The sequence below is a fragment of the Ischnura elegans genome, chromosome 11, assembly GCF_921293095.1.
Source record: "Ischnura elegans chromosome 11, ioIscEleg1.1, whole genome shotgun sequence".
Classification (NCBI taxonomy): domain Eukaryota; kingdom Metazoa; phylum Arthropoda; class Insecta; order Odonata; family Coenagrionidae; genus Ischnura; species Ischnura elegans.
Window position 1 is genome coordinate 53,280,791 of NC_060256.1, and position 27,494 is coordinate 53,308,284.

The 27,494-nt window shown below is 38.1% G+C and overlaps 1 protein-coding gene across 1 annotated transcript in view; it reads right to left on the reverse strand.

The window, feature by feature from the left end:
• LOC124167752 (neuroendocrine convertase 2) overlaps positions 1 to 27,494 on the reverse strand; it is a 433,133-nt gene that overhangs the window by 327,068 nt on the left and 78,571 nt on the right. The window contains exon 2 of the mRNA XM_046545763.1: positions 1,931 to 2,035. Within this exon, the coding sequence (XP_046401719.1) occupies positions 1,931 to 2,035 (105 nt within the window). The remainder of the gene's footprint in view (positions 1 to 1,930; positions 2,036 to 27,494) is intronic.

Below are 27,494 nucleotides of genomic sequence, written 5' to 3' on the forward strand. Positions count from 1 at the left end.
TTATTGAGAGCAATCGGCATCTTGAACAACAAGTAGATATACGTGAATCATAATGAAACCTCTATTTATTAATACCTTATCATCATTCGTATAAAACTGTAGAAATACTATGTTAACCGTTTATAATTATAATGTATTTATATTATTTCTGTTTCCCCACTCGTCGCTTTTACTTTTTGTCGCTTTTACTTTTTGAAGAGCTGAGATTTTGATATTTAGCATGAAGGATATAATGTGTTTTTGAAATTTTTTCATTTCCGTATTAATTGTTAACATTATGAAGTGATGATTTTTCCCTGGGGTCGAAGTACACTAGTATTAAATCTAAACTTATGACTTCTATATGTATAACAATATAAATTATTCTTTTTAAACACAAAGCGTAAAGTGTAGTACATTTATTTGACGCGTTTTTAGCGACTAATTATCGCCTAATTTTGTCGAGTTTCTTCGATATTCGTCCATCAGTGAAAATCACAAGTTGTACATTCAACACTCCGTTGTGATTTCATTAATAGCTAATGAGTTTGAGTCGACGATGAAATGAATTAATGATGAGGTGCGGTTTAATAGCTTTTTTTTTTGCCGTAGGCGTGTGTTTAAAAGATTAAGCTACTGCTTGGTAAATGTTACCTCCATTGTGATCGCCGTTTGACTCTTCTCTGTTTTTCTCACCTACAATAAGACGAATATCAATCAACTTTAGATATTTGGATTCATTCCTAGCAGTGATTTTTAGATTCGTGGACATACACGAACCGACGAATGTGAGTGAATTTAATGTGTATGGATTCACTCATCAGTCTTGAAGTTTCTTCTCTTAATTTACCTTATTCTAGTACGGCCCGCGGAGGGCTTACATCCGGCCCGTGCACTCGTTTCAAGTAGCGAGCGATTCTCTCGCGTTTAACTCTGTGAGACGCCGCTAGGAGAATTGCAGCGCTGTGCTGCACGTCAAAGTCGCCTTCAACTGTTCGTAAATAAGAAATACGCCACCGAATTCTTCAGTTGACGTTGGTATGGAATACTTCAGTCATCGGCAAATTTGCTATCCGGCCCGCGGGGCGATTCGGAACTTGGAATGTGGTCCTCGTGGACTAGTAAATTGGAGACCCCTGTTCTAGTCTATCGTTATTTTAATTTAGAAATCCCTATCTGCTTAAATATTTCTCCCCTGTATTACTAAGCATGCCCTCGTCTTTAAAAATGCCTTGTAACCAAGCGTGTCTATATTTGATGGAAATCATGCTCTCTTGTCGCTGGCCTTTCCTTCACTGCGGAGTCACAGAAGGATTTGATGGTTTGTTTGAGGAATTCATGTGTCAATTTATTGAATCTTACATTTTGGTTTTTATAATAAGTAGATTTTGAGCCTTTGATGGTGGCTAGTTATCACGGAAATATAACGGTTGCAAATAACTTTTTACGTTTTATCGTTGAGGAGCGAATTTCCTTCAATCGTGCAGCATTACAATACTTGGTCTCAACAGTACACAAACCATGGTCTTCAATTGGCTAGTGCAGGAAGGATCTACCTGCATGGGTTGTTTTATTTACGAATAAACTTCATAGGGTCTCATGGGCGAATGAGCTAAATATGAAGTAAAGTAGCAAATATTTGTTTATTATAACTATTATGGTTTCACATTATCACTGCGGAGCGTATATTAGTGCCTCTTTACGCGGTATATTAACCCGTGCGAGTTAATGTTTAAATGTGTGAACGCGTGATTGAACGCAAAAATGTACCGTGTAACCACCCGACTTGTGTGAATGCATGAACAGAAAATAGAACCTGTTCTAATTTGGGTCATGCATTCGCTCATGTTCCGTTCCGGTCCACAAAAATCGTGCTTGCAAACAGACATTAAGTCGTACGAGTTAATGTAGCGTGTAAGCAGGCCTTTATTCTTGGCTGATGTCGACTTACCATGGGGTGCGCTTTCAGTTTTCTTGTGTGTGGAATACTCCTTCTGGTCCTGGCGTGGGGCAGAGCACGATGCATGAAGTGGAACTCGTGACTTGAACCCAGTAGCTGAAAAGAGAATGAGAAAAAAGTACTTAAAATAATTGAATAATACTTGAAAGTGATCTATGTCCAGAAAATAATTAATATAAATAAAAAAATCGTGTTCAAGTGAGATACAGTACATTTACACGTTTATCCCAATTAACCGTGACCGGACATTGCCCGGAAAAACGAAAATCCGGATAAACCGGAAGAAATAGGAATGTCAATACTCTGTAAATACAGTCACAGTAAGTACTGTAAAAGACAAACTTATCGACCATAAGCACAACTCATTACACAATAAACTGCATGCAAAGAGAAAAAAAAACGTATTCAATTTTTGTTTGCATAGAAATTATCTACCTTCCTTTGTTTTAAGTTTTTATGGTGTTTACCCTCTGTGCGATCCGGTAATCCAATTGGTTACCATAAGTTCAGCCGGTGCTGCGTCAGGTGTAATCTTTTCGGTATTTTCCGTAGAATATATTCGCCCAAATCTTTGGATAAACCTGAGAGCCGGATCCATGAGGTCAGGATTAACGAGGTTCTGCTGTGCCTCAGTTTTACTTTCTTATGAATCCACGAAACGAAATTAAATATTATCGTCGGCCCACTCAACCGTGCAGTATCGTTTTCAAATATTAAGTGTGTAATGTCTTATCATCTCAAGGTCCCGAAGGGCTGTTGATGGTGATGCCGAATATCTATGTAAAGTGATATTAAAAGGCATCCAATCCACTGGGAAAGAAAACAATTATTTGGTTCACAACTCAGCTAAAATTTACCGTCGAAAATTCTAATTATTTCCTGTGGTCTCCCGCTATGTGACCGGACATGGTACGGAAAAACGAAAATCCGAATAAACCTATGGCGGGAGATCACAGGAAGTTGGCGCGCCATGCCATATTTACACGTTTGCATCACAAGCAAGGATTCGCAGAAAGGTGATATTTTTTAACAAAGCAGCTCAATACATTATGTCACTTTATTTCATTGAGCTCAGTAATCACGAGTTTAGTGAAATCATAATGAAATTCAACTCGTAAGTGATCACCTCCTATACTTACCGAAGATTAATGGAATCTAGATATGGACCTTAAATCTTACATTCTCCATCAATTTAAATCTTACAGGTTATACGTTGCAATATTTTACACTGAGATATCGGAGCTCGGCGCGTTTCGTTGCATTGATCTCAGTCAAACACATCACTTAAACGCAACGTTCCCGAGGCACTTGAGGCTTTATAACTTAAAGTTTGGGGAAAAATTGCAATGTGTTATTGGAAAAATAATAAGAAATGCCACCATATGTTTCCACAATCATATAATAGGTAATTAGAAAACTAAGTTTCTAATCTCAATTACTTTATTCCAGATTACTGCTTTTAATGGCTATTGTCTTAAGTCCGATTCTTTGGTCGCTATTTCGCTCGATATTTCATGTTTCTCTAAGACACGTTTTCATTTGTCTTTCGCTGTTGATATTGCCAATTTTAAGGGTTTTAGGGGTCTGAGTATACGAAGGTTAGTGTTCATCTCAGGTTTCTAACGCGCTTTAGCTGGTGATGCCGATGAAAATAACCCTCTTGGCTCCCTTCCCTTAGATCCGTTTAATTGGAAACATTTTCGCAAGTAAGTGCTTTACGTGACACTGAAGGTGTGCCATTAAGGATCTTGTATAAGCTACACGCTGCATCCCAGCGAGACGTGGCCCAGCGGCGAAATAATAATAATAACGATTCAGTTTTTTATGTTCTGTGCATAGACATAGGAGAACCTAACCTTATTCCACAGAAAATATTATGTTGTGTACGGACTTTATGCAGCCACCTCTTGATAACGAAGCGTTGGACTATCAAAATTGAGCGATGCATATAATAAATAGGCTGAGTAGTGATAAAAAATGTGAGAAAATGAAATTTTGCAGTTCGATTTGGATTTGTTAAAATTGTTGCCATTGTAGCAAAGGAATAAACAGAAATTTTATACAATAAATGTAATCATCAACAGTCATAAATCTTAAGATTGATTTGACTGAGCTCTCCGCTCATTTCTACTATCATAAAATCCTACAGTACTCATTTTTTTCATCTGCTTTCCATGCATCATCACCGATATCTCATAGAATATATATATATATATATATATAATTAAATTAATTCTGCTTAAATATATTTAGTTACCGCTCACCTTTATTTGCGTATATAGTCAAATACCGCGCGTGAACGCTAGAGACATTTAATGGGTGAAAGAAAACGCTACGGCGAGGATTTCCTCGATAATGTTCTGTCTTACTTACGTCTCTCATCCACTCCATGGTACACTCGAAAATTATCCATTTTTCAAGTCAAAATGCACTTCACGAACTAGCGTTGTAAAGGATGTGCTCTCAATAGCAACTCTCGCCTCGCACGTATGCGCATGTTTGATGACTGACACGTGTGTGATTTGAGGCTAGAAGTTAAAACTTCTAGCGGAACGGAGTCTGTCGGGAAGAGTGCTACATTACTTTTATCGTTAATGAACTTCGACGCCGTCGATGCTGCGTTTCAGTACCGTGCTTCCCAGCGCTCCAGTATTCCAATTACTGTCTCGTTGAGCAAGCCCTAGATCTCATAAACATTCGTCCATAAATGAACTAGAAGTACGTCCGAATGGAATATTCCATCTCTTCGTCGTATTTCATGTAATCCCTACGTATCATTTTTTTCCCGTCTCTAGTTTTTGCCCAAATTACGTCTTAATTAGGATAGTTTCCTTTGATACATGTTTTACACTTATTTTCATCAAGTTCCGGAGGGCTGTTTAAAAAATTTATTCGTCACTAAGGCAGCAACTAGCAAAATAGCTGGTTTTTGATGCATAATTTTCTTTGATTATATGTATTATTCCAGTGTTGCAGTTTTTTTGTGCAAAATTGAAACGTGGTTGTTGCTTGAATGGAAATTTAGTCGTCTTGGAACTCATATATATTTACAGTGAAACCTCTCACTCACAGACACTTACGGTCCCAAAAAAAATGCGTCCGTAAGTAAGGGGCTAACCCAAAGAAAACCTCATTTTTACGCTTAGTTTTAATCCGAAAATATAATAGTGCAGGAATATTAGGCAGCTGAATGAAATCCTTTTATTTCAAATATCACGTCCGAATTGTTAAACATAATTTGGAAAAATAAATTTGCTCATAAATGTATATGCATTCAAAATTCTTGATAAATTTACACATTTTAGTGTACATATGTAAAAAGTGTTCTGCAAACTTCCAGCATTAATGTAAAGATCGGATTCCTACAAGAATTAATTTTGGGCTTATTGAAAAATATTTAATTGCTTTTTGTTGGCTGTGAAAGAAAAATTTATGACAAACATGAAAAACTCCCCACTTTCGAAGAAATTTCAGATAAGTCATGGTACTACTAATACAAGTTAAATCGTTGCTTATCCAGTAGTGACGTGCATATACATATCGTACAATTGCGCATCCAGTGGTGATCTGAGTGTATTTATAATTTTGTATCAACAGGTGCATGTCAACGGCTTGGTAGTAAAGGACAGTAGTTCACTTTCACGAGAGAAATCCATCACAATGCACGAGTCGAAGACGCTCTGAACTAAATTGTAGACTCCATAATACATTACGGTGAACTATCAGGTCTGAGCTCCAATAGATGGAAAAACATCGTTAGGGTAGCCTTCCAGTGGCGCGGCCAATCAGCATCGAGGTCCTCGATTTTGGTGTGATTTTGCTTACATGTCATTTCCAGGTGGTGTATAGTCTATACTCATCATCTCTATTTGAATTTTCTGCTAGTTATTCAATTTCAATGGACTCACGAATGATTATTATTATGTTTTGCGCATGGAACTGGAAGGCCGCAATTTGAGCAAGCCGAAGGTTACTGACCCCTGCACTAGGATATCACGATGCGTAATAAAATCATTTTTTTAAATTTCTTTAAAAATTCCAGCCTTTAGTGTTTTAATGAATCTGTTTCAACCCACCCACGGATCAAAAGGGGTGTCGAACCACGCCCATATGTTGTCTGTGACCTTTACCTGAGCCCGAAAAAAATATGCTCCGATAATATCGGTTTCTAACCCATTATTTTTGGGCGAGCTTAAAGAGTGTTACGAAGGAAATGAGTGGGAGGGAAAAGAAAGGAAATGGTTATCAAAGGGAATAAAAGTGTGACGTGGAAGAATGCGAGGGAAAGCATCATCGAAAGCATAAACGCCATCGCAAATGACGCATCTCTTTTTGCCACCTTTTTTTCATATCGAGTTACCAAACGCGTGGTCGTACAAAAGAAACTTCTCCGGGCCCGCGAAGGATGACACAATTGAAGTACAACATTGTGCCGTCATCCTTTTGCCGTTTTATTCGTCTGGGAAACGGATTTTCGGCTTGTGAGACGAAATATGACACCATCCGCTTGAGTTCCCCGAGGGATCAAAATGCGTCACACTTCTTCGTTATCATCTCAGGAATCACATCCCTCGAGATAAGACTGATTTAATAAAAAGACGGGGAAGCGAAAATTTTCAAGGAAACGTACTCCTTTTGTCACTATTGAGAAAACATTTATAAAAGGAATATACTGTGTTGTATTTGATAATGAATCAGTCGTGAAGTTTTTCGTAGGGAAAGGATTTACAAACTCAACAAACAGCCCACATTGATTTAAATAGCTTTGAAACTGTTGGAGATAAATATAGTCTTTTAGTGCGGTCTACTTCCGGAGAATTCCCTCTTATTGAATGTTTGTACGAATTAGGTATTGTTTATCAATCATCTTTAAGAAAGTTTTTACACTCTTTATCTTAAGTTGCTTCTTCTATTCGCGTGTTTCATCGATAGAATCTTGTAATTTACAATTTACCCACCTCCCATTGTTGAATCGGCTTGTTATTTTCAGCAAAAATCAGGACCAGGTGGTCATGTATTTTTACACTATTCTTAGGTCTTCAGAGGCAGCATGATCCACAATTTTTGACAATCAGCCTTTGAAGTGGTCGCTCAGCTTCAGGCTTTAAATATTAGTGATCTTACTCCTAGTTAGTTTATCTGGCACTACGGAAAAGCATTAGCGTGGCGAAAAGATGATTAATGTTTTGAATCCTGGAAAAGGCGATTATGTTCCATAAATGTTTAAATTTTGTGTATAAGTAGACCTTACGCATTTTGCATCGTTTTAGTCCTTGCTATTTTGCACTTTATAAGAAAAAGTTTTTGGTAGCCCTATAAAATTATTAAAGTAATATTAAAATAGATTGAAAATTACTTTTAACTCATATATAATTATATATTTTAATCAAAACGAAGGAAAAACAACTTTTTCCCAAAAACACTGTAAAATGCCCTGAATAGCAAAAAGTAAGCTTTTTATCATGCGGAGAGTGAATCGTGGGTGGCAATACTTACGAATCTCACCTATCAATAATTTCTAATTAACCTAATCAGCAGTTTATGGTGAAAGCGTGTTTTTTAGATATAATTTTATTCATTTCTCTAACCAAAAGAATTTTTTTGGCACCAAATACAATGCTTGTGAATTCAATTTAATAAAAATTATTTTTAATTAAATGCGTCAATGACAACCAAGATACTCGATTTATGATATCACCGTCGATGGGTCGTGCTGGGTGACTTGTGTTACTATCCGCATTAATTTTGTGGAAAATATTTCCGCATGGAAGACTTTATGGTGAGTGGCATTACGCCTCAAATTCCAACGCAGGCAAAATCGTCGCGACTTTCTCACAAGATTTTTTAAGAGCTCTTAAATTAAACAACACGTGTTCCATTGTATCAGGTGGTACATTCATTGTTTTAAGGGCGGTCAATTTACATGGCAAAGGAACAAGACACGTCGCGACAAAGGTATTAAAAAAAGCTTGTCTGGCTTCTTCTGCCGCGTGGCACATAAATGATTAAGTGGATATTCTCTCGAGTTACGACTATGAAACATTTTTTCCACCTGAACCAGCGTAGAATGAGTGTAGACGCGCAAAGACCCGTGTGTGGTAGACACTTTTCCACATTAAATCTGAGCGTTTGTTTTCAGAAATAAACTCAGTCATTTCAGGAAAGTATCCAATAGTTATCTCCATTTTTGGTGGTCGTTAATAAAGTATTTATTTATTTTTGACCGCAAGAACAAAAAACTAGAAACTCTTCTCGGGATACCGCGCGGGTAAGATTGTATGAGAGCGCCATATAATCTTACCCGCGCGGTATCCCGAGAAGAGATTTTACATGTTGTCCGCCGGGAAAGTGTTAAATCTTACATAGAAACAGAACGTTTGCTGTAGTAACTGTGCAACATGCTTTCCATATTAAGTTCGGTTGCGATCCTACTAGTGATAATAATATACGTGCCTCCGCTACCAGCTGACCTTTCTGACTTTAAAAACATGACAGAGGCAGCTGTTGCAACATTTGTTTGAGAGACACTTATCAACGTTTGTGAAGAACTCGCATATCGTATTCTTGTGTTCCGTGTGATGAATGGTACTTATATTTAACTCATTTAGGCTTTTGATGTGTCCATGTTTCTGGGATTCACCGCGTGGATTTTTCTTTATGACGACAGTTTCTCCGGTATTCCAACCGGCGTCTTCAGGTCGATGTCGGGATTCAATTTTTGGTGACTTATATAGTTCATTTTTCGCGCCAATTTTTCATGCTGGATGCTGATTGGTCCACCTTCTTTTCTCTCGTATGACCCTCTCCACAGCTCGTGGAAGAGGGTCATACGAGAGAAGAGAAGGTGGACCAATCAGCATCCACCATGAAAAATTGGCGCCAAAAATGAACTATATAAGTCACCAAAAATTGAATCCCGACATCGACCTGAAGACGCCGGTTGGAATACCGGAGAAACTGTCGTCATAAAGAAAACTCCACGCGGTGAAGCCCAGAAACATTGAGACATCATCTAGACAACGCCGCGGAAAACTACGCATCAACATTTAGGCTTTTATTTAAAACTTTTCAGCCGCTCTTTCATTTTATTTATTCACAGCTGTAATTTTGGCGTTATACATATTAGAAAGTGCTAAAACCCCGAAATTAATTTCGAAGTGATTAATAACTCCCAGGAATATGTTATGAAACACATGGTATATATGTTGATAGGTTGAGATGAGTACCAAAAATCTTTTTGACCTGTACGCTCACCTGTCAAACCACATCTAAGCTTTTGACGCTGATTCCACGTTTCATTTTCAAGGTGAAAGGCAGAAAATGGATACAGGGAAGGTATTTCATCTTCTACTGATGGAAATTTCATCATTGCCTCCCTAGAAATGTTAATTCTCTCTCGAATATTTTCCTCGACAGAATATGACAAATGAGTTCACATTTAGGTTCATGAACACTCCGCCCCATTTATAATTTCAGCGAATGTCAAATTTGGTATTATAACTGCTTAAAGTAATTATTTCCGCTTTTCGCTCTACAAAAAGGTTCTCCGCTATCTCTCACGTTTCGCCATTTCTCTTATAGATGAAGCTAACGTGGTAGTGGTAAGGCCTTTTCATTTGAAAAGCATTCTGCTCATTTAGAAGGCATCAAAGGATAGGTACCGTCCACTTCAGAGGTGTAGCATTCGATTGTACGCTAGAATTACAGCCATTCCATCGCGTTTGAGTGGCACTCAAGGGATAGATTTCAAGCGGCATACGTGAGATTGCGTTTTGAGGTCGTTGCTGTGAATGTCGGCCGTGATGGATTCCTATTCTAGTGTTGCGGCCTTGATTGACGAGGATTCAAGATATTAATGCTCATGAAATGATTTAGTGGAGGTGGAATGCTTTCCTGCTACTCCGTTATCACCATCCACAGGAGAAACTGAAACGTGAAAAACAGTGGAGCGCTTTTTGAAGAGTGAAAATGGGAAGTAATTAATATAAGCAGCTTTAATACCATATTTGAAATTAACTGGAATTGTGATGCCTCGATCAGATTACGATTGTTCCAGAAATCGTCGGAACTATCGTGCATTCACACAACGGCCGTTAACACCTGTGCTGCCCTCTAGTGCTGACATCTGAAGTGAACGAGAAATTGACGGTTAGCAAAGCTGTTGAGGTACGCAGGGTCAAGATATTACTGTGTTAAACGTGTATTTGACGAATAATTTTTCTTCCGCCCATTTTCTTCCTTGCTTGGAAAAATTCATGAAAAAATAGAGCGAAGGAAGCTTCACGAACTTTTCGTCTTTCTCTTGTCGCTTCCTTTTCCGGTCTCCCTGCGCCTAACCATCGTCCAGTGGCAACGTTCGGAACTACGGTAACTATTGTCAGGACATGCATTCACGGTGCTAGTTCGGCCAACTATCGTTAGGACGATCGCTCTGACACTCGTTATCTGAACGAGGCATATCTGGGGCGGAAACAATCCATTGTTTGACTACGTTTGTTCAATTTTATTTATTGAAGAGAAACCAAAATATATCTTGTCATTGGAAAATCAAAATATTTCTCACGTTTTCTAAATTTCTAGTTTTTATGACTTTCTTCAAGTGGCATATGGCTTAGTGACTAATATAGCTTTGAATGTTTATGATTTTAACGAACGCACGTACATTAATAAATACAACTTTTCAGTTATTTAATTATTACTGTATCTAAATATTGATGTTCTATCAACGCCAATTGAGTTGCACGAAGACATAACCATGGTTTTCTTGCATTACTTTTCGGTAACCAATGAATTTATCGAGAAGAATGCTTGTTGCTACTTAGAAAAATCTTATTAAACTATCATTTTAAACGATAATATTTTTAAACTGTATATTATTTTTTATATTAACGCTTAAGAAATTTATTTTTTATTAATAAATAATATTAAATTTATATTATTAATAAATAATACTAATTTAGCTGGTATTCGTAATTTATCTCCACTCATCGGAAATGTTTATCTTTTAGGTTAAGTAGGTAATTTTTTCTCCATAGTTTTCTTCATTTTCAACATTTCTCTATGTTTTTAAAATTTTGCGACGAAGAGTATTTATTAACAAATCAATTTTGGAATTCTTATGTTTGCATAGCGAGTTCGTGTCAATCGTCTTATTAAAATAATAGATAAGAGTATAGCCTGATATTTGCCGATCATGGCAATAGGGTAGTTTCCTTCATCAAAGAAAACGAAAGGCATTGATTGCGATTCGTTACCCACCATTAGTGTATTCATAATACACAAATTATTTTGTTTTTGAAATACCGGTTTAGACGAATGGCAAGGGTCAAATTTTATCCTCATTTGAAAAAGGCCAGATTGGCGCCCATGCGATTCCAGTCCACGTGACGTCACAGGGACCTAGTTTCTACACGAGAGGATAGGAGTTATACATCGTCTGAGGTTACCAATGCATGCATGAGGCACAGAGCTCAGGGAAACATGTCTTAATAATCACCTACTAAAACTGGCTAAGGTCGGAAAGTTTTCTTCGTTTGATAAGGTATTAATAAACCTTTTTTAAGCCAAGCGCTACCTTTCAGCAAGGTACTCAGCTACCCGCTGGCAGCCTGCGACGTATCAGCGCTAAGCCTCGCCTCAAGGTCACCTCACCGGGCGGGAGGGGGAACCAGAAATACGACGTACGGAGATATTTCCCGGCATTCATACTTGAGCGTCGCGTTTTCGCGCGCTTGAAATTTTTCACTTTTCATTTAATGGCGAAAAATAGATATTGTCATTTAAAAATCTAAAAGCGTGAAATACGTACTCCAGGAGTAATAATCTTTCGATTAAGGCAATAAAAAAATAATAGGAAACCACCCTATTGATGTTCTTCGTATGATTTTATCGTATGTGGCGTGAAACTTAGCCTTTTCCATTTATTATTAGTTAAACACTGTATTTTCTTGTGTTTTATTTTCTGCCATTTTTGGTGGAAAAATTGTTTGAAATTCTGTCCAATACCCAATAGTTAATGGTCAATACTTTTTTTGCTGTGTTGGTGTAATTCACTGATCGTTATTTTCATTCAAGTTCAGCAGGTATCCTGCTCTGTATCGCATAAATTTCACCCCGAGTTCGCCCCGCGAGCCAATGAGCTCTATGGGTATCGTGTCCCCAGGGGAAACACAATTTGGCATTCCCACCCTCACGAACGAATTAAGCGGGCTCCGTAGCCAGATACAAATCCCAAAATTTATTTCCATTTGTGAAACTGTAACTTTGCTCGAATTACACGAGTTCTGCCGTATCCAGAGTCCCCCTTTAACGAGAGCTTACGCAGCCTGGTTGTTATATTCTGAACGTAAATGGAGATTAGCCTCTATAATCTAGCGTTATATATATGATGATTTATATGATTTTCGGGTGTATGTTTGCGTCCAAATTTGTTCAACGGAGTCGGCGATGGAAATTTAATGCGTTGCAGAGAACGACCTTGCTGGTGAAAATACGTATTACTCACTGCAAACCATATCCCACATGTGTTTCAAAAATGGTCGTCATTCGTCAATGTCAGATTGGATGCCGATAGCATAGTTATCTCTGGTGCACTATTCAATTGGCAACCTAATATTATCCATAGTTTATCCTTCTAAGACAACGGTTTCTAATTTTGCATCATATTCATCATTGATTCATTGACCATATTTCATCTTAAGGTTTTTAACTATTAATATGCTGTTAAGGTCTGTTCACACGGTACATGTGCGAGTCAATGTCCGATTTCATGAACGATTTTGGCCGAGTTGAATGCATGAATGAAATTGGAACAGGCTCCATTCTCTGTTCATGCATTCGCCAGAGTTATGGTTACTCGGTGCATTTTGGCGCTCATACTCGCGTTCCTACGTTTTGGCATGAGCTTGTACGAGCCAATTTTCATGGCCTTAAAAAAAAAAAAAAAACTCATATTTTGGGACAATTTTTGTATATTATTATCCTTGAAGTTATACTTTCCTCGGAACCTTGCTGAAATGCGGAATGCTAGAAAAAGCAAGGAGATATGGTGATAGTAAATACGATTACTAAATTCACTCTTATCATGAAAGAATGTTGTGATTTTTAATATAGTTTAAATGAAAATAGAATTACTGAATACACTTTTTTATATTTTGAAATTGTCATCCCAAATAGTTTTAAAAATAATTAATATATTTAACAGTGTGCGCTGCTTAGTCGCTCGACAAGAGAGTAACCTTGGGTCGATATTAGCATACTCCGAACGAAAGGCACCAAGGATACCGCGGCTTAGTGTCCCTTCAGGCGGACGGTGTGTTGCACCTGCAGTGCCCTTTTCAAGGCACAAAAGCAGGGATAGCTTCGAAAAATCTCTGCCACCCTATCCCTACCATCTTCCTATGCTTTACTGAAAACGCTCCACTCTTTTATGATACCCTGTATTTCCTAAACGAAGTAGCAAGTACCTTACATTTCTAAGAGTCCGAAGGGGATTGGTTTTTTTAGGGTTGCAAGAATGTTGACTTCACACCCCTTGGGTTCGGGATGATAGCCTGACTGAGACTCGAACCCAGAACCTCTCGATTACCAGTCGATTGCATCGCCAGTTGCGCAGTCAGGACGCTTAGATTTTCTATGATTTCGGCTGGGATATATATAAACAAAACACCCTTTTCTCTGCCCCACAAGAGTTACCGATAGATGGTATTGAGGAAGCTGACCACTCACTATCAGAATAAGAATATATAATAGAAAAGAGTAATCTTCTTCTTAGTTATATTATAATCTTCTTAGCATAGGTCCCGTTCCGCAGAAACTGATGGTTCAGATGAAGATTCGCAAATCCCGACGGTGGGATTTTTTTGAGAATTTCCGATCCCTGTTTTATAGCTTGGTGGAAAGCGCTTCGAAGTTCTGCACTCCGTCAATTGGACGGACGGAAAAAAAACCTAATGAGCTGTGGTCCCCTTGGCGCCTTTCGTTAGTAGCAGGCTAATGCTGATATGGCGTTACTCTCCACCCTTCCTTTCCTTCTCTTCACTAATAGCTACATACCTAAGCTGTGAGACCAAATACTTGTGCTTGTGCCCGATCTATCCATGCAATAAAGAAGTTGGCAATGAGCTTTGAATAGCTGCATGACTATTTTACTCTTTAAGCACAAATATTTTACTTATTTCATCACTCGTTTCAGGTGAATGAGAGAGTAAACGAATCTGTGAAAATTAATTTTATGGGAATTAGATAAAATGAATCCAAATGACTTTTTTTGCAATAACCAAACAAGTAGCCAATTGATAAATTTTCCGCATGGTTAAAATTAGTTAAAAGGCACATGGTAGCGAGTATTATTATTATTGTTAAAATTATTAAATGATTTTCACAAAGATATATGACGCAATTCTGAAAGTCAACGGAAATAAGTGACGAAGGCCCAAGGGACCCTGCTTTTCCTTATAAGTTATTCAAAGTGCCCGGATAAGAGTTACATGTATAGGGATAGGGACTCATAGCGGAAAAAGGACGAGGACAACGGTGCTGAGGTAGATGGAAAAAGCCAGCAATCAGAGGGTAAACTGCGTGACGAGGATTCGAACCCAGAACCTCTCGATTACCAGTCTAGTGCTCTGCCAGTTGCGTAGTCAGGACACTTAGATTTTCTATTATGTCGGCTAAGATTTATATGAAAATAAACACCCTCTTTTTGGTCAACAAGAGTTAACGATAGATGGTACTGAGGCAGCTGACCACTCACTATCAGAATAAGAATGTATAACAGAAAAGTATAATCTTTTTTCAGCTTAGTAAAACCACTTGTTTGTTTCCACGCACTTTTATTTACACCGACCATGGTTTCGGCAATTTGTGCCATTCCCTTGATAATGGCACAAGTTGCCGAAACCATGGTCGGTGTAAATAAAAGTGTGTGGAAACAGACAAGTGGTTTTACTAAGCTGAATATCAGAGATTTCCACCGTATCACGCCGGACACGTATCTTTTATAAACTTCTTCTTACATTAGTTATAATATAATCTCCCCAGCATATGTCCCGTTCCGCAGAAACTGACGGGTCAGAAGATATTCGCAAAGCGCCCGAGATTTGCAGGATAAATTTCGCGAGACTTTTTTTCCTACTCTTCCCGCCCACTCATAGTCGTTCCTTTTGCATTCCCAGAAGGCCGCAAGAAACATCACAAACGCGGGTTCGCGATGACGCTGGTGGGCGGTCTTCCGTCGAGGTAATACCCTTGGGTGCATATCGATCGCCGAATTGGACGATAAGCTTTGGTGAAGGCGGAGGTTTTTTTCTGTTCGTTTTACTCTTCGAAGAATGTCGAAAATTTCGGGGCTGGGTGTGGGAAGAGACCGCCGAATGCGGGTTGGCGGTTGGGAGCGCGCAAAAAAACTTGTATCGAAAAGCGAACCGTGAAGAGGACTCATTACTCTCTCTCTCGACCGCTCGTATTTTTTTCTTCCGCGGCCAAGTATTTCCTTAAAACTTTCGTTATTATCAGGGTTCATATACTAGACCTTTTTCAGTTGTATCCTGTATGTTCCACAGACTTTTATTTCTAACCGACACAGGTTTCGACAAAATAAATTATTTATTATTCCTTATTTATTATTCCAAGTATTTCCTTAAAACTTTCGTTATTATCAGGGTTCTTATATGTTAGACCTTTTTCAGTAGCATCCTGTATGTTCCGCAGACTTTTATTTCTAACCAACACAGGTTTCGACAAACTATATTATTTTCGAGGCCTTGAAATTGACATGGTTTGTAGGAACCTGGACCAGACGCAGTTAAATGCTGTGATTTACGTAATTTATTCTGGAAATTTCAAGACGATAGCATATGTGTTATAATGGTTATTCGTCAAAAATAAAAGAGCGATTGCCTAGGAGTAATGCGTTCTCTTTAAGTTGTAGAGGTGTCAGGCTGCAACATTTTCCTCGAAGATTCTCAATCGTGTTTTATATAATGATTACTATACAAGAGATCGAAGACTAATATTGTTATCTGTACGTAATTTCCGTTGCGTTATAGTGAACGCATTCTTGTTTTGTCCACATATTCGTGTTTTTTCCCGCATTCTGATTGCATTGATGGCTGTGTTTTGCCTGCTATGATGTAGGGTTTCTCAGGACATACTGAAGTAAGCCTTTTAGGCGTTAAATATAGTGGAAAGGTCCGCATCACCTAAATGAGAATACGGACTAAACCCGAAAAACCGATCGAATGGAGAAACGGACTCATTGAAGTTTCATAAAATAATCCGTTTCGGTCGTTCCGTGTGGTGCTGTACGGGCTAGTTATTTTTAATAGCAATCGAAATGTAGAAGAAAATTATGTGTTTGAAGGTTCCCCGATTTTGAATGGAAAATTACTGCCTTTGAACCAAGTGGATTAATTGAGAGACCCGATGAATAGAGACAAAATTACCCTCGAGCCTTGTGCATTTTCTGAAGAACGATTCACGGTAGAATGGTTTTCAAAGTTTATTAGTAGAATTTAGGTTAGATCATTTAAATCTCCTGGTTGCACGTAACACCAATTTCAATAAAAACTGTTTAAAGCCCTCTCATTTACCTTGCAACGTCTAATTTATTGCGGCACGAGTTCTTTTTTTCAATGGTCTATAAATGGTTTTTATAAAAGTTATTTGAAAATTTTGTGGATACTTTTCTTTTCTCATGGTTAAAAAAGATTAATAAAGCCGCAGTCCTTGCTAAAATGAAATAATGAGTCGTTATGCAATATATGGAATTAAAAAAAACAATATAATTGGAGTAATTTTTCTACTGGCAATGGTTTTTGTTCAATTCTTGACTTCCTCTTACTCTTTTTATCTACAGCAAGCTCTTTCGATGTTCTAAAGCTGCAGGCATTGGTAATGAAAATAATAGATACTTGATAATCGTTTTGCATTTGCGACCATGTGCAAATAAATCAAATGAGGACCCTAAAAGAAAATGGGTAAACAATGGTAAACAAAATTCATGTATACTTATACTATATTATTATCAATGAATCACTTGTATCTCGTTGTTACAACAACATCATCTACCCCACAAACCATTATCTGTTCATATCTCCAAAATTGTAATAATTGCACTTGTACTCCTTGGCTTCTAGTGTCGTCAAATCAAAAACAAAAAGTCACCGTCAGCTTCATATTTCTCTCTAATTGTTTTGTCTGCATGCGTTCACTTGAATCCGAGAATCGTGGCATTCTGGGTAGAGAGGCTTCCTGGGAAAATGTAGGTGGAAAAGGGAAAGGATTTGGTCCCCGATGGCACTGAATTATCCTCGATGTTGGAGCAAACGCCGGCAGTTTTATACCTTTCTCCTCTGGTCCGACATATATTCGATGAGGTCATCCTGTTCAGACGATTGCCGCGTAGGATGTACGGCTCACTATTAACGTCAAATTTTCACAAGAGGCATTTATGTCGTTTTGTACCCTGTCGTGTGTGAGAGAATCCAATGTTTCCACAGGTGGAAACAACATTATTCTGTGCGTCTGAATGGACAAACTGCGGAGTAATTTACGCGTGAATATTGACCATATGCTCTTGAAAATTAAATCATTACTTGAATGCCATCCTTGAGTAATGTGAATGCTTGGAGTAATTTAAAAGTACGCGTTGCTTTCAAAATTAGGACAGATTTTGTTGTTGGATCTGGGAATTGTTATAGTGTGAAAAACGTATGCTGCCACTTTCTGGAATTTCATTGCAGTTATATGTCAATCATTTGAACCAGCCGCATTTGACACCGTCCAGCGAGGGCACTTCTACAGACGATTTTTTCTAATATTTTCTACAAAGGTTAATCAGGTTAAAACTAGATTTTTAGAGAAGTTAGAAAGTGCAATATAATGTCAATCGCCTGACACTGTGCTTTTAAATGATTATACTGATTTGAAATGTTAACCAGCCAAAATATTGCTGACCTTCACAGACTTTTTTAATTGTGTAGTATTCAATTGTAATGTTTCTTAGTTGGATAACCGTTACTTATACCACTTCTTTTTTTTACGTAAAGCAACCCGGGTTTCGATGAATTATCATCTTCGTCAGGCGTAAATTCAAACTAGGTTACAGTAATAAGATAAATAATGCATATTAAGTGATAAAGTTGATCTCTGTTCATAAGGAGACGTCATCTTGTGAGTCCTACCTTAAGCTCACCAGTAAGTAAGTAATGATAATAATAATAATTTAGTTTATTTTCGTAAACACTGAGGCTCGTGAGAAAATAAATGTACAACTTTTTACATATTCAGCATTGGTCCAATCATAGGAGAAAATTTACAAAATAAATAGAACTTCAGATAAAGGCACCCTGTGCAGATCGCCAACAGCATGAAAACAATTCAGCAAAACATTATTTTCAACAAGAGAAAAAATTCACAATATGATATAAGAGACTAATTACAAGAACCTGAGGTGATAATTCACGATGAAAGTAACGTCAAGCAAACATTATATACATTTTTTCCATAAAAAATAAAACATTAGGATATCACTGTGATTTAACACAATTCCAAAATAAACTAAACAAGTATTCACATGTGTATCAATAATAATAATAATCCTTAGGCTATACATGAATATAAACAAGAGGAATTCAGCATGAAGTTAATGAGGCATTTTTCTGAAACCCATGTATGCTATGTTTTAATTTATTGATGTTTTTAATGCTTCTTATTTGGGCTGGAAGAGTGTTCCATATTCGTGACACGGTTACTACGAACGATTTATTCATATGAGGCATGCGATGTTTTGGGATATGGAGATCAACGGTATATTTTCGGTTGGGTATGTTGTGTACTTCAGTTTTTCTTACGAATTTCTCATACAGGTAGGGCGGGTAACCAGTCATTAAGACACTGAAGCCTAAAGGTATTATCAGAAGGGTACCACGTTCCTTAAATTTAAGCCATTTAAGGCGGTTGTAAGAGTCGCTAATATAGTCCCACTTTTGTGGGTCGCAAATAAATCTAACGGTTTAATTCATAGTAACTTGGAGTCTATTAGTGTTTTCGTCGTCTAGGTAAGCTGTGTGGCCTCTCATGTCGTAGACCCGGCGTTTCTTGCCACGTGCTGGGCAAATTTAAAGTAAGATTTAATTTGATTAGATTGAATTTAAATGTTGTACTCCCTACGGAAGACATGTTTGTTTTACCCTTCGACGTACTTCTCATCCTCTTTCCATTTTCTCCCGAGAGAAAACTCTGTAATCAAGGTAGGTGAAGCGTCGGAGAAGTTAGATCATTTGCAGCACCGGTCGTATCGAATGCAGGCATTTCATTCTTCCTGAAAGCTTTCCTTCTTAAGAAATTAACTCGTTAAATCCGCAAATTAAAATGTGCTGGGCCACTCGGCTGAAAGGGAACGGTGGAGGAAAAAGTATTGGATCGAGTTAAATTTCACCGTGCTATTCAAATTTTATTTTTCATGGAAACCAAAATGAAATGAAGAAATAGGAAGGAAATAACGTGAAGGATCATCGTTTATCTTTTTTTTTCTTTCCCGAAGATCCCTAGTTTTTCAAAGTTGCAGCGTTTAATGGGACTTTAATTCCATTTTAATAAAGTTCGTGCTCGGTTTGAGTGATATTTAACTTTTTTAATTTGAAAAAAATATACAACACGGCTTTAATTGAATCCATCCAACAAACCGTAAATTTTAAAACGAATCTTTTAGGCCTACAGACAATCATTAAATCTGAGATAAATAACTATTTGTGCAACTGAGTTAAAATTACGTTTTCCATTTGATCGTTTCAAATTTTACAGTTTTACTGATTGCTTTTACGCAAAATGAATCGTTGGTACCTGTTTGCCCATTTATCTGGTGTGAAACACGGCAGGCTTTACCGTGTGAGTTTATTTGTGATAAAAATTAATTGATTAATGAATTTGAGACTACCATTAATGATCGTATGACAAAATTAGGTATTTTTTATTTGACTCACAATCTTGGTATTGAATTTTGACAATTAATCTATGTCTTCGGAGTCCGTTATTATTTTTCTACGAGTTATTCAGTAATTAGTCACAGTCTTATGATTGAGAGTTATTGGATCAGGAGTTGTATGGTAATGTTTGAATTTCAATTTGAATGATATGGTAGTTTTTGACCCGAGGAGACATCACTGTTTCCTTAGAAGCGGATCACCACTTCTCCTTCACTCCTAGCCTTCGCGCGATTCCTTTTTGTTAGCACTCTTGGAACCAATACCATTCGTCAATGAGTGGTTCCTATTGAAGTACTTAATCACATGACATGCATTTCAAATGAATTGCCGGAGAATATAATTCCTATCAACCGTGAATTGAACAACCTTTCTCCCTTGCGTTGCCGTCTTGGATGGATCGCGAGGGTATAGCAATCTAGTACGATGAGGCTCGGTGTAGTTACCTGTGTACCGTAAAGGTACGTTTTCATGAACGCGTTTCAGACGAGGCGACGCGAAAGCGAGGTCTTCAGCCAATCAGAAGCCCGGATTTCCTCGTGTGATTTCGCGTGCGTTCGCCTAGTTTCGCGTCACCCGAGATGAAATATGTCTAATAATGATCTCCTCAACGGCTCCAGAAGCGAAACGTTCATGGTTCGATTCCGGAGTCTTGTCAATTTTTTCTCTTGGCAATTCATGTGAATTTAATATAATTTATTTTAAAAATTATTTTAACATGATAATGCGGGATTAAAATATTTTTCATCATATTCAGTTTTTTTGCAACTTGCGCGTTTTTTTGTTAAAAACTAATGAGAGAATATTTTGGTGCATAAGATATCCTTCATCCTGGCTTATTTTTCCTTTCCATTTCACGAAATCTTTATTCAGAAAACGATGGGTCGAGCGATCACTCTTTTGCTACTTGAAAACCTATAACTTTAGACATCATTCTGAGGGACGGAAATAATGATCGAGCGATTCAGGTTTTAGTCTCACCTTTTTTGCCCTTTCTTTTTCCCGTAAATTCCCACCATCGCCTCAAGGCCTCGGATTCCTCGCCACCATCTCCTCAATTGTATATATCGAGGCGCAAGCTCTCTCATCCAGATTGAGAGTGCTGGAGGGCATGGAAGGAGGAGATGGAAGGGTGCAGAGCGATGTGCTCAGGCGTGGGAGTGTGGAAGTGGGTGGCTGGAGAAATTCGGTAATTTCGAAGGTCCGGGGTGATGGGCGGCGGGTGAGGGGATCGTCGGAAGAAAAGTAATCAAGGGTTGTTGAACGATCAGCATGGTCTTGAAATTAACCAATCAGGTGCCATATCAATATAGGCCCTAAAAAATGTTTTATAGATCAAAGAATGAGTCAAAAGTCTAATGACGTCATTAACTCAGGAAAATAGTCCAGCAACTTACCGCATTACAAATTTATCTAACAATGGCCAAATGAGCAAGAATTTGTTGAAATCTTCTCGGGTGTTCCACCCGGTGTGTGGCTTGTTGGCCAGGACGGGACGATGGCTACCTATGCCATCGTTCTGCCTTGAGGACGCTGGCAGAGGTATCCATCAAAGCGTCGGTCTACAAGCAACTCACCCGGAGGATAACCCTAGAAGATTCCACATGTATCATACGCTGGGAAAGGAAAATGTCATATGTGAGTAAGAATTTCTTTTCATCGTCACTTATCTTCCCGTACCGCCTACCGAATAATTTTAGTACATTTCGATAAAGGGTGAGTGTGAACGACCCTTGCCCGACACGTCGCGTCGGCACTTCGGCCCAAGCGATTCTGTCGCTATGAATGCCTTGGGGATTTGTCGCCGTGTACGTTTTTATTTTGTGCATAGAGTAGGTCAGTAATAATATTTATTTAATGGGGTCGTTCGATATTCTTTGCTACAGAAGAATGATGCGGCTGAAATGTATTAACAGAGCTAACGATGGAAGGAGCAAGAAAGTACTCATCAGAAGAATAGCTCAGGCGAAGCGAGCATTTCACATATAATAAATCGACTTTAAGGAGAAATTTAAGCATAGAAATACGGAAAAATTTATCAAATCTTACATTTGAAACATGCTTCTCTACGGAAGTGAGGAATGGACAATGACAGAGGCGGAGAAATTACGTGAAGAAGCTTTCGATATGTGTAGTTAGAGAAGAATGATTATGGTCAAATAGATCGACCGAGTTAGTGATGAAGAAGCTCCAATTAGAGTAGGAGAGAATGGAATCCTCACGAAAATATTGATGAGAAGTAGTAATATCCTTAGAGGCCATATCTTGAGACATCATGAAGACAATCTTCTAGAAACAAGTTGATGGCAAGAACGGAAAGGGAAGATCTCGAGCAAAACATATGGAACAGGCAAAGAAAGATGTGAAAGAGAAGATAAACATGGGTATGAAAAGACTGTCTGACAGGAGAATTGAGTGGAGGGGTCTAACCAGTATTAGGATTGTTGACAGTAATGATGATTGGGTCTTTCTCTCAGACCCTTAATCGAATTTTATTTAAAATAATTTGGTATGTGGTACGGAAGGATAAATTACTATGAAGAGAAATTCTTACTCATTTGGCCATGTTTACGTAACTTTTTAATGTAAGAGTGCGGAAGTTGCCGGCCAATATTCTTAATTTAAAGTATACCGGGACTAGCCGCGGTGATAACTTTTACGGGAGTCACCCGCAATGCACAATCGTGCGAAAGATCCACAGAGAAACAGAGAATAACACCTAGTCCGGTAGTGTCCGAAAAATATTCACAGGGAGGAATGACGCCTCGGTAGCTTAACTGGCTAAAGCACTCGACCGGAAATCGGGGGATCCGGGTTCGAATCCCGGTCAGGGCGAATGATTTTTTCTCTGTGGATCTTTCGCACAATATTCTTAAGTTGGTGACCACAATAGTTTTGGTTCATTTACTCGGTCATAAGCTCGGTATGATCCTTGAAGGAAAGAATCGTTCACAAAATGGTAAGTAACATAAAACCACGTGAGTGGGATGCGCGTGGTCGAGGAGTGGTGGGGAAGCGGTGTGCCGTTTGGCTGAAGTCAGTGACGTCATCTATTATTTATCTGTGAATGGACGAGCGTTTTCGCCGCGAATGCTTCGAGATGTAGCGACGACTTGAGAGGCTAAAAAATACGGTTCTCGCTATTTTTCAAAATCTAATAGAATTTTGCATAATAAAAAATTGATGAACGAACCTATTGTTTGCCGGCGTTTCGACAAATTTACTGTCTTCCACTGTGTTGTTGTTCGCACAAAAATTCATGGAATTAGCAATATTAATAAGTCAATTTTGTTATACAGGGTGCTTCGGAAGGAATTGCTTTAGTTAGTTTTTGGTGACAAATTGTGCAAAAATACTCTAAGGTCAAAACTATATGTGACATATTCCCCCATCTCGATGTTCCTAGATCGTGATAGTGTATAGTCATTGCTCTATCACTAAGTTTCCACCTTTACCTACGGTATGTAATGAGGAGCTTACTTAATATGTGAATCGGCTATAACTTATATTCTCCGTAATCGGTGTCCCTCATTACTTCATTTAAAAATGATATTTTTTTAGTCTTAATTTCTATTATGATCTCCATCTTTATTTTATTTGTAAGGAATAAGGTTATGGGTTTGCTTCCAACTTTCATATCTGAAAGCTTCTTTTTGGGACAAGTTAAGAAGATATACCTATGTATGATATCACAATTCCCTAATATTTTTCTCATCGCCTAGGTAAAACATGCTTGTACCCTTTGAGTCCTACATTCTTTCATCGCTTATCGAGCATTATTTTCTCTCTCACATTGTTAATATATGCATTTATTAGTATATTTCTGTTGAATGAAGACACAGAACAATGAAACATGAAAGCATGTTTTCGAAAGGGAGGATTTCAAAAGATTAGCGCACGAATAGAAATGCGTGTAAATGCGAATTTAAATAGTAGATAAATTGTAAGCTCATTAGAGAATGTTTTCAATTGTATCTAACAATAAGCGTAGGTATCAGCCTCAAAGCTTATTTGTATGGAGGAAAAACACGGTTGAAAGTTAATGGACTTAGTTGAGAATTTTTCCTTTATTGGAGAAGAAACGAGTCGAGAAAACATTCTGAAAGTCGAAGAAATAATTGAAGCATTGTTCGTTATGGTAATGGGGAAGTGCGGTTGGTCTGAATATTCGAATAATGGGAAGAATTGGAGGGAGGAAGTTGGAAGGGATGTCGCTGTGATGAAAAGAATACAGATGATAGACTATTTGAATGAAGGAAAATAATTATCCAAGCTAAAATGATGGATGGAAGGAAAGAAAAATGGAATAATATAGAATTGAAAGGCACAAAAAAATGGGGGTAGCTCTCGCAATTCCTCCCAATGATAAAAGAAGGCTATATTTTACTGGCGAAACTAAATTCCATTTAAAAATTAGTATTTAGAAATTTCAATATTTCCACTGAGTTTTATTATGACAGTACGCGTTTTGTCGTTACTAACAACATTATCAACTGTTGATTATGTTGTTGATCGATAATGTTGTTTGTAACGACGAATCGCGTAGTGTTATAATAAAACTCAGTGGAAATATTGCAATGTCTAACTTTACTAATATTAAGAACTTACACCAACATACAAGATTCTGTGAATATCCATTTAAAAAGTTTCTGTGTTGCAATATTTTTCTTTATTAAGCTTATCTAAGCGTCGGTTGCTGTGACGACTTCAAGAATTTTGTTGGCATTACTAATAGTGCTGGTAGTGCCAGCGAATCCGTTGTCTTCGCAACAGCAACCGACGCGGCGGTGACCGGAAATGAGGAACTTCATCGCACACTGCGGAAATATCTGTTCTCAAATTGTTATAATGTTGGTCAGAATTTTCTCTACTGGAAAATCAAATTCGATCTTCTCTGGTTTTTCGTCAATGCTCACTTGTAAAATTTTATGCGTATTGTCAAATTAGCATAAGAGTGCTTGACTGATGGGATGCATTAATCTATCCAGACCCTTGGCTTTAGAGATTTGCCATGTCTATGAATATAGTATGTAATAATTTATCCAATTGCAAGGTGTTTGGATTTCTTAATATTATATCCGTTTGCTAGTCTATCACTCAGTGTAAGGTTAATTTATTTGGGCATTGTTTTAGCTGTTCTTTTAAGAGAAGGTAATTATTCGCGCTCAGTCGGTATTATGCGAAGTAAAATTCGTAAATGGAAAAGGAAATTCATTGAACGATTGGTATAGGGTTTGAAGGGCGAAGACTGAGGATTATCGCAGACGCAAAATTTGAATCTGGGGCGGATGGGCCTTAGAGCTGTCACCCCTTCTCCCATGCATAAATTAAGACCTTTATCCGCTCATCTCTATCCGTCGGCTTATCTAATTTTAGTCTCCTTCAAGAAAAATTTCGAGACGAATCTGATCGTGTTTTGGGCACGTCAACCCTCGCACTAAAGCGTCACTGGAGGACTTGAGGGAAATCATTAATACTTCAGTGGCAGGCATGCTCTGCCCGGGAAATTACGGAGGAAAATGCTTTAATCGATACCACGCAATTATTTGATTGGAAAGGCCTTGGCTTTGTAAGGTATTGTCATTTGGTAAAATTGTAGGCTTGCTCTATTAAAACGTTACATGAACTTTCCAATTGAATGGGAGTTCTTCTATGCGATTTTATGAATCTATCAAGTTTCCACAGTTTCCAAACCTATATTCTAATATAATATTTGCTGTCCTCTTGTGGTACAATTAACTAATGTTGCGTTTATATTTTTTAGCTATTAATCATCAATACTTGTCCCAAGTTTTGTTTTTGGTCCATAAAAAACATTAATCTCTAATTAGCTTATATTCATTTTGCCATTGCTGAGGAACCATCACGTTTTAGGCATAGCTAGTGTGACCAACTTCAAAAAACTTCATTCTTGCGCCCTGTCGTATACTTAAAGGTAGTGTATTTTCTAAATACTATAGTTAGTGTTAAAAATTCATTACAATACCCCGTATATCCTAATTACAGCGAGGAATGAAAGTATATTCTGAATGGCACTTTCCATATTTATTTTGAATAGCCGTAGAATAGCGCGCGCCCTTTCAAATGGAAATTGTTTGGTTATACTAATCAATCAATCCATTTTGAGGAAGATTGCACTTGTGAAGAGGGAATAAAACTAGTTTGACACCTTTCAAAATCAAGATTCAATTCCGTCATGTCGCCACTCCTGCTTCACTCCACTCGGTGTGAAAACATTTAGCTTCTCAAGGATCACGGTGTTGATTCTGCCCCTTTCAGGTCGTAATCGAGTTCTGGAGTTCGGCCTAAGGTCGAGAGGGGACAGAAATTTGTTTACTTAACCTTTTTCGCCGTCGTCAAGCGAACCCTGCGTCAGTGGCCACTTACACTCTCCCTGGGAAATTTTCAGCTTTCGCTCACTTCGAGTCCTTTACATTCCGAGAATTTCAGTTGAAAGTGATCTAAAGTACGCTTTAGGGTGATAGGTTATTTCTTACGGTATTTGATTGATTAAATTTTCTGTGGAGTACCGGAAATGATGGAAAATGTGGAAAAGTCTTACTTAGATGAAAATCTTGCGTAAGATGGAGGGACCGTTCCCTCTCTGCCATATTTAGCTTAACGACGAATTGCTTGTTCGAATCTGGCGTCATTACCTCGGAATATCCGGGGCGCATTTAGGTCTTCTAAATTAATTAACAATTCGATGGCTAAGTTCTAACAACACGTATTTCGAAAATAGCAACTTTTCAGGAGAGCAAAAAAACGATATATTTTTTTAATTGTATATAATTTTGATTGGAATTAAATACCAAAAATAGATGGAACTGAAAAAGAAGCATACATTTGCAAACAAAGTGTTGTTTTATTGTTTGAATTTTATTTTTTATTATCAGTACTAGCCAAATTTTGAGATACTTATATTTGAACTTAGCCATCAAATTGTGTGTATCTTAACTTAAATTTTATATCTGATAACATACAAGGGCTTATTCAAAGACTTATAATTCATATTTCTTTTAGTTAGTATCTTAAATTGGACGGATGAGCCAAGACAGTCTTCAATCAAAAGGATATATTTACCTAAATCCCCACTAGATGATACAGGAACTAACTCCAATGTCAAGCGGGGTATCGGGTTTGTGTGGTGGCTAGAGTATCGGCTTCCCACGTCGTGGACTCGGGTTCAAATCCCGGCGGTGGCAGAGAATTTCCTTGGACTGCCCGATCCTTGCTTGATTGTTGTATGGAGGATAATTCAAGCTCAGTACTACATCCGTTGGATGGGTCGTAAAGCCGTGGTCCCCGTGGCGCCTTTTTTTTAACAGTGGATACGAAACCCTCGGGCGGGCTCGCTGGTTACACTCCTGGGCCGAGGTCTGGAAGCGTTTGCTTATCACCTCTGCACCGCAGAAGGGGGAGGACAGGAAGGAAAATGGAAGGAGGCGCCGCCGCGATAGGAGCTCGACGATGCCTCCTGGGACGGGATAGGGAAGGAAGGGAAGGGACGAGGAATCCCGCACCGTCACAAAGGCGGGCGGGTCCTACCACTAGCGAAACCATTGCTGTGC